The sequence below is a fragment of the Syngnathus scovelli genome, chromosome 14 (genome assembly GCF_024217435.2).
Source record: "Syngnathus scovelli strain Florida chromosome 14, RoL_Ssco_1.2, whole genome shotgun sequence".
Taxonomy (NCBI): domain Eukaryota; kingdom Metazoa; phylum Chordata; class Actinopteri; order Syngnathiformes; family Syngnathidae; genus Syngnathus; species Syngnathus scovelli.
The window spans coordinates 12,740,519-12,748,835 of record NC_090860.1 but is presented as its reverse complement, the minus strand read 5'-3'; the positions used below and the strand labels follow the sequence as shown (position 1 = coordinate 12,748,835).

Genomic DNA, 8,317 nt, shown 5'->3' with positions numbered 1-8,317 from the left:
TTCATCATATTTTTTTATAGACAACCAACCAAATCTTAGGTTGTTTTGTTTTTAAATGACCAAATTGAGAGCTCTAAAACATCAAAAACTATTTAAATTGTGATAATATTTACTGTACACTTATTGTTCTGGAGTTTTCCAGTAAGATGAATAATTAATGTGATTTTTGCTATGGACAGTAAAGGGCCCGTCTGTGACGTCACACCGTGTTATAGGGCGGGTCCAAGCGGCTGAGTGACGCGCACGCGCGCCAATAGGAGGACAGATTGGCATTTTGACGCGGAAGATGCGCTGCTCGCTGCTCGCACTGATTTATATTTTCGTGTGGTTTTAAGTGACCGGAGCCACAATCATGATGAGGCCATATTACCCACAATGCAGCTCGGCCGCGTGAGCTGCAGATCGCGCGCGGGATTAACCGCGACTTAAACTAGCTAGCTAGCGGGCCGCCAGGTGAATGCGCCTGCCGCTGGGCTGCGGGCCGTCCCATGGACCGCCTCCATGGATGTCTCCCCCAAAGCGGCTTCGGCGGAGCACACCTCGGGCGTCCCCCCCTCCTCTGATGAAGCAGATATTTTCCGCTGGCCAACGCCGGAGGAGGATGGAGAGAACGCCGCCGAGCCGCCGGATGTGGCACCTGCCGGCCGCTGGACGGCCGTGTTCGACTACGAGGCGACGGCGGACGACGAGCTGAGTCTCCGCAGGGGGGACCTTGTGGAGGTCCTGTCCAAGGATTCCTTGGTGTCTGGGGATGAGGGATGGTGGACCGGCGTGGTGGCCGACCGTGTGGGCATTTTCCCCTGCAACTATGTCAGCAGGGGCGTGCCGGAGGAGAGGCGGGCCGCCTCGTCTCAGGAAGTCCCCCCCTTTCACCGTGAGTACCCCTTTGTGCTTTACCATCGATTGACATCAACGCCGAATACATCAAATGATAATCAAAATGTCATGAAAAATACTTTCAACTTTATTTCCCTCCTCATTTCCGCTGCTGTGTTTTTTTTTTTAAGAGCTAGCGGTGACTTCATTCCCAAGATGCATCTGGAATCATCTTTCGAGATGTGCATAACTCGAAATAATAATTATTTAAACCCCATGTATAATCTAAATGATCCAGAAAACGCTGGAATAGCAATTAAAACTTAATCTAAACTTGATTTGTTTTTGTAAAAATGCACCACAATTGGGACAACATCAAGGTTGAGATGTGAGCCTTGCTTGTTTGGGCTGGGCTGTTGTCCTCCTCTGCTGGCCTACTTTCACGCACCACCTGAAATATTCATGAGGGTCTGCTCAAGGAGAAGGGGGTCCCACTGGGAGCCTAGCTACACTTGGAAACTTTCCATGGGCATCATGGAATTCATACACAACAGTTTTTGATTTCCTCCATCCACAGTCCTGGAGATTGACTTCTCTGAGCTGGCCCTGGAGGAGATCATCGGCGTGGGTGGATTCGGCAAGGTCTACCGAGCTGTGTGGCGCGGCGCAGAGGTCGCGGTGAAGGCGGCGCGACGGGACCCCGACGAAGACCCGGTGCAGACTCTGGCCAGCGTTCGGCAGGAGGCCAAGCTCTTCGCCATGCTGGAGCACCCCAACGTGATGGCACTTCTGGGCGCCTGCTTACGACAGCCCAACCTGTGCCTGGTGATGGAGTACGCCCGCGGCGGCGCCCTCAACCGGGTGCTGGCGGGCAAACGCGTGCCACCCTGCGCCTTGGTGGACTGGGCGGTGCAGGTCGCCCAGGGAATGCGCTACCTTCACGACCAAGCAATCGTCACAATCATTCACCGAGACCTCAAGTCCAGCAATGGTAGGAACCCTCTGCAGAAATTAGATTTTTCACCGTGCTGGTCACATTTGGTCGTTGTACACAGAAGATCAGAAAGAAAAAGTTGTCTGTGTGGTTATCTGTAATCCTTTAAATCCTGAAACTTATTAGGAAGGATTTTCCTCACACGCACACACGCCCACACACACACACGAATTAACTATTGGCGAGCCTTTGCTAGCTGCTTCCCATTGGCTAGCGAAGGACGGCGGTGTAGCGCGTAAGGAAGGACAACGCCGAACATAGCTTGTGTCTCACGACGTCTTGTTTTCTTCTCTCTTCTTCTACTCCTAACCTCGTCCTCTTACAAATCCCCTTTTTATCTGCCCTCCATTTTTGTGTTAATCTTGCTTTCCGCTTCATTTAAATTTATTTTTATTTGGAATCCTCCTTGCTTTCCACGACATGCCCAAACCCCCTACCACCTCCCCCCCCCAAACCACCTCGTCATACCCCTCCCACCCCGCACCTCAGTCCTCATCCTGGAGAGGCTCGAGGGGGATGACCTGAGCAACAAGACGCTGAAGATTACAGACTTTGGGCTGGCACGCGAGTGGCAGTGCACCACCAAGATGAGCGCGGCGGGCACCTACGCCTGGATGGCGCCCGAGGTCATCCGCTCGTCCACCTTCTCCAAGGGTAGCGACGTTTGGAGGTGGGCAAGTAGCCGGGGGCTTTTCCGGCACGTCCCCAAAATGTGAAAACAAAGTTCAGCTGGGGATGCGAGTTGCCGTAGCGACGGGGATTTTTCAAAGATGATCCACGACGATCTGAAGAAGTCCAGATCTTACGCACACTTTAATATCCGCCACATTCAAAGCTGCTTGACGATTTTGTTTGTGAGCTCCTCGTCATGAAATACGCTTGTGGATTTTGCTCTGGCAGTTACGGCGTGCTGCTGTGGGAGTTGCTGACGGGCGAAGTGCCGTTCCGGGGCATCGACAGTCTGGCGGTGGCCTACGGCGTGGCCATGAACAAGCTGGCCTTGCCAATCCCCTCCACATGTCCCGAACCCTTTGCCCGCCTCATGGAGGGTAAGACGTGCTCACGCCAAGCCAACTTGAAATTTAAAAATGTCCCTTTGAGATGCATGTGAAATCGGCCATTTTGGTTTGAGGAGCTCATTTTGGCTTTGCCACCTGGTTCCATTGGTTATCTCCAACTGTGATCTTGTCATGATCGCAGGTTGCTGGAGCTCGGACCCTCACTGCCGGCCGCCCTTCGCCAACATTCTAGCTCACCTGACCGCCATCGAGGAGTCTGGATTTTTCGAGATGCCGGCAGAGTCGTTTTGCTCCTTGCAGGACGACTGGAAGCTGGAGATACAAGAGATGTTCGACCAGCTGCGGGCCAAAGAGAAGGTAAGACGGTGTACCTAATGAAGTGTCTCGTGGGATTCGAAAACATCCTTTGGCATCAGGAACTGCGGTCGTGGGAGGAGGAGCTAACGCAGGCGGCGCTGCAGCAGAAGTGCCAGGAGGAGGCGCTGCGGCGGCGCGAGCAGGAGTTGGCCGAGCGGGAGATCCACATCCTGGAGCGCGAGCTCAACATCATCATCCACCAACTGTACCGCGACAAGCCGCATGTAGAACGCCGCCAGGGAAAGTTCCGGCGCAACCGCCTTAAAGTCAAGGATGGCAACAGGATTAGCTTGCCGCTAGGTAACTTTGTAGCAGCAGCGTTTCAGGCTAATTGCAACCAAGGTGTCCTTAAAATAACAATTTTTTTTTTTTAGATTTCCAGCACAAGATCACCGTGCAGGCATCACCATCACATGACCGCCGCAGAAGTTTGCTCAGCAGTGGCTCCAGCCCCCCCACCAGCCCGCCGCTGCTCCCTCGCCTCCGAGCCATCCAACGTATGTAAACTATTTAAAAAAAAAAAAAATGATACAGTAGTACTTTGACTTACGAGCACTCCATTTTCACTAACCAGTTCTTTAAAAAAAAAAGAGGTCCAGTGTGCGTGCTTCAAGTTGTTTACTACCACTCCCTGTTAGAGCTCAATCCCAATTCTTCCATTCAGTCACTCCACATGAGGGGCGCTGTGGCGGCTGGACTTGCAATGCAGGCGAAGAAGAGTTCGAGAGGAGGGGATCCAGGAAGAAGGGCAGGACGCGAGTGCACCGCGAGCACAGCGCCGACGCCAGGTAACCACACGTACCTGCCTGCCACTCTTGAATGATCAAAACTTGCCTTGAAAATGTGTAATCATGGCGTTCGCTACTATGCTAATGCTAACATGACTGGCAACAGCGTGAGGCCCGCCGCCGAGGGCAGCCGCCAGCGCTCCTGCAGCGCCCCTAACCTGCGCCGCTCCCCCAGACACAGCCCCGCCGTGCCAGGCGTGCCCTGCCTCCTGGAGATTGGTAAATTCTGCTTCTTTGTCTAAAGTAGAGCATGAAATGAATTTTTGTGTAGAATTCATTTTGTCCTTATAGAAAACGAAGACAGCTGCTTTGTGAGCGGCTCAGAAGCTGGCCCAGCTCAGACGTACCTGTGCCTGCACGGTCAAGAAGACGACCAATCGGTGGCCGGCGCCGATCCCTTTGCGGACATCCAAATTCCGGGAGCCACGCCGAGCCGCAAGAGCCCTGGCGGAGGTCGGCGCACGGACCTGATGCTTCTGGGCTGCGGCGCTCTGCTGGCGGCGGCCGGGCTGGGTCACAACTTGCTGACTCTTGCTCGGCCGGAGGAGGGCGTCAAATCACGCTGGGACGCCTTCTTCCACGCGCACAGACTCTTCCGCCGGGACAGCCCGCTGAGGATCCCGCCGTCCCCGAACCGCGACTCATCCACGCGCTCGCTGCTGCGCTCCGACAGTGACGAGCTGCCGGCGGCGGTCCCGCCTGCACGTCGCCACGGCAACGCGCTGGTTAACACCCACCTGGAGAGTTTCAAGCGCAACCCACGGCAGTCGCTCACGCCCACGCATGTGCCCTGCGCGCCGAGCGCCGGCGCCCCACGCGCCGCGGGCCTGCGACGCACGCCGTCTGACGGCGCCATCTGGAAGAGCTGCCTGCAGAACAACCTCGAACCTTTGCCGGAGCAAGCCATCTTGGAGAACACAGGTAAGACTCATTCTAGACCTTCCAGAAACAATCATTTGGCGCACAACAACATGACGGTGTCATTGCACTCCCCCAGGGAGCGCCTTTCGGGGTTTCACCGACAACTTCTCACCCGTCCCCCGCCTCCCGGACCCCAATGTGGTGTTCCCCCCCACCCCTCGGCGCCGCTGCACCCCCGAGCGCCCCAAAACTTTGGACATCCTAGCGCGGCCCCGCCCCTCAGCAAGACCTCGTTGCGACGCCTTCCGCCCAGAACCCCGAGGCCGCGGCAACTCCCCAGCGGCGCACACCTCCAGTGCGGAGACGCCGCCTACCGTGGAGGAGGCGCCCACGCCTTACTCACCCTACAGGGGGCGCAATTTGCTGGACACGCCGGACGAGCGGCAGTGCCGCGACAGCACCGTGCCTCTACGCAGCAAAGAGTGACATTTTCCCAATCGATCCCCACATCACGATAAGCACCCCCCCTCCCAAAAAAAAAAAAAAGCATCATGAATGTAAGTACACACTCACTACTTGTTGGCTGACACTTCACGACTGCACCATTTACTCGAAAGCAGCAGCGGCTTGTTTGCATCCGACTTTAAGGGAACGTCCATTAGGATTTTGAATCCGTATTCCGCATCGTGTATCTTCCATGACATCATATGAGGAGCCTTCAAATGCTCGTGTGGCTCACTCACCATTCGTTATCGCGGCTGATGTTTCTATTTGCCTTCCGTCATTTTTGTAAAAACCCTTTTCAGTATTTTACTTTCAACGTTATTTATTTATAAATTATTGCAGTTATGTAATTTATTTATTTATTCATTATGCAATTGCAATAACTCAAGGTGAACGAGGGAGAACTTTGTAATCCTCCATTTCTGCTGTTATTTTTATTTCACCCATTCGTCGCTTATTTCACTTTTTTTTTAACTTGAATGCGCCATACAAAGTTTGCTATAGCGCGTAACGTAAAGACAAAAAATCAAACGCTGGATGTAAAAGGATGCAAAACAAGCGTGCCAAGAGAGGATGGAGTCCGACACCATTAAAAACACAATTCAACTCATTTCACCGTCATCTCCTTCTCTTATTTTTAACTCAGGAAAAAAGGGAATTACTCGGGTAAAGATAAATATCTTCTTTAATCGATCGATCACCAAAGTATCGAAACCGTTTATGGTTGAGGTGTTTATTTTATTTACACATTTGCTCTCATCAATATTTGCATTTGAAAGTATAAATAATCATAAAAATAACAAATCATCAATGAGTTGATCCACAATACAACCACAACATTTTACATCCCAAAAAAAAAACAAAAACAGTGTGTACTTAGATTAAATACTCTAACGTGATCCAAGTGCTTTATTTTGGGTGCGCATCACCAATATATTTTTTTTTTGTACACGTATCTATGATATGTATCTTAGTGGCAATGGTGTGCTTTTTTTTTTTTTCTGTACTGCCCATACATGCATTTTCCTCGAACGCACCAGACCAAAAAGAAACCATCGTTTATCGTCAGCGCTCCCTTGTTACTCATCTCCTCCATTTTGAGATGCTGTCGTGCGAGAGAAAGAGAGACGGAGTGAACCTGGAATCCAAAACAAACACTCCAAACTCCGATATGCATTTTTTTGTGTGTGTTGTTCCTCCCCAACGTGTGTTTGGACTGGCAGTGATTGCAAAACAAAATCATCTTAAACCTTTCACAAGTGCACGGGCAGCGTTTGAAGTCCCATGGGAACATTCCTTACTGCTATACAATGACAAGTCCGGGCGGCACACAAGTGAGGGGCGGGACAGGAAGTGGCGCTGAGTTGGAAAAGTCATCTGTGGTCGTCTTCTTTTTTTTTTTTAAGTGGCGTCTTTCTTTTCCCTCTGAGCGCTACGGCGGATCTTCATCTCTGTCAGCTGGATGTAGCGGATGACGTTCGTGTCTACAATATAAGAACATAAAAGAGGCTCCTAATATATATATATATATACATATATAATATAATTTAGTATCACCTGAAGGCTCCTGCTTGTGCGACTCTTTCAGGTAGTAGAGAGCCTTCTGGAAGTCCCCCAGGTGGTAGTAGGCCACGCCGGAGCGGTACAGGGCCTTAAAGTTCTTGCCCTCCTTGTGCAGCACCTTCAGACAGTACTCCTTGACCCGCTCGTAGTTGACCAGCTCCATCTGGAGAAGGCAGGCTGCGTGGCATGCGGTGGAGAATCAACCTCAGTGACCCCCCCATGACTCATTGCACTTAGAAACTGTACAGTGGATTGGAGTGATGCCTCGCGAATGTTCTGGGTTTGAATCTGTCCCGACACTTGTTTGATACAATTTTGTGAGTTGTCGTAGCGAACGGTTAAAAAACTCTGGTTTACTAAGTTAACAACTCTAATTGAAAATACATAGTGTCTCTTATGAATTCATAATGCCTTTATTTTAGAGTAAGCCTACTCTTTGCATCGTGCTATAATTTTGTGTGTAATTCAGTGTATATTGTAATATAGTAATAATATTGCAGTGTGGTGTACCGGCTAGGCTGTTGTAGCACTCCAGCTCGGCGTTCTCCATGGCCCCCTTCTGCTCCTCTGTCAGTGGGCTGGACTTGCCGATGGCGGCCAGCAGCGACTTGGAGCCTGCACCGTCCGGGTCCCCGAGAACCCTGCACAGCCCCTTCATCTCAAGCAGCGCGCGGTGGTACTTGCCGATGGCCTCGCGGTACTTCTTGTCCTTGTAGCACTGCGTGCCCTGGCACTTGAAGTCCAGCGCCCGCCTCACGGCGTCGGCAGGCTCGCTTTGCGACGGCTGCTTGACCATAGTGGTGCTGCTGGAGGTCCCGCCGTGGTGGTGGTGGTGGTGCTGGTGGTGGTGCCGCTGGTGTGGGCGGGCATCTCTGCTCCGGCCACCTACGGGGGGAGGCTGCGCGCCCGGTTGGAGCCTTGGGGAGCCGCCGCCGTTGTCAGTAGCTGGGCCGCCTCTGCTCGCCTCCACTCTGGGACCGCCGACGACGACATCGTGGGCGCCGCCTTGGATTAAACTCATTTTCGACATTGATCTTCAAAAACGTGATTCTTCACTGCATCCTCGATCTTCTTCCCTCCTCCCTCTCCTCCTCGCTGCCGCAGATAGCGCGTCCTCTTCTGGCGCAAGGCAAATCTGCTGGATGATGTTGATGATGCGCACTCAAGGTGTGCGCGCGCATGCTTACGTGCGCGTCCTTGTGAGGCACCATGCGCCCATTGGTTGATAAATAAGGAGCCAAGGGATTCCAAGTTGGTTCTTCATCGGGAGGAGATCTTTTCATTATAATGCATATTAAATTTCATATACTTGTATTACTATTTTTTTAGGAGAAAGGGCTTTATGGTCCTTTTTCTCCGGGGTCTAGAACCGCCCCTGCTTGCAAATCCCGTCGCCACCCCCAACCCCCTGATGT

At 52.2% G+C, this 8,317-nt stretch overlaps 2 protein-coding genes across 2 annotated transcripts; one reads left to right on the top strand and one right to left on the bottom strand.

Moving 5' to 3' along the window:
- The first annotated feature begins 96 nt into the window (after positions 1 to 96).
- On the top strand, positions 97 to 5,949 carry map3k9 (mitogen-activated protein kinase kinase kinase 9). The gene is made up of 11 exons (XM_049740692.2): positions 97 to 874; positions 1,394 to 1,807; positions 2,300 to 2,480; positions 2,711 to 2,859; positions 3,011 to 3,186; positions 3,246 to 3,486; positions 3,561 to 3,683; positions 3,851 to 3,974; positions 4,081 to 4,193; positions 4,266 to 4,895; positions 4,972 to 5,949. Exons 1-11 carry the CDS (start codon positions 502 to 504, stop codon positions 5,319 to 5,321), a joined length of 2,874 nt encoding a protein of 957 aa, XP_049596649.1. The 5' UTR covers positions 97 to 501; the 3' UTR covers positions 5,322 to 5,949.
- Positions 5,950 to 6,727: 778 nt separating this feature from the next.
- On the bottom strand, positions 6,728 to 8,262 carry LOC125981086 (tetratricopeptide repeat protein 9A). Its single transcript, XM_049740938.2, has 3 exons — positions 7,413 to 8,262; positions 6,897 to 7,079; positions 6,728 to 6,823 (listed from the first exon to the last, which is right to left on the bottom strand). The coding sequence occupies exons 1-3, from the start codon at positions 7,930 to 7,932 to the stop codon at positions 6,741 to 6,743; spliced, it is 786 nt and encodes a 261-aa protein (XP_049596895.1). The 5' UTR covers positions 7,933 to 8,262; the 3' UTR covers positions 6,728 to 6,740.
- Positions 8,263 to 8,317: the final 55 nt, after the last annotated feature.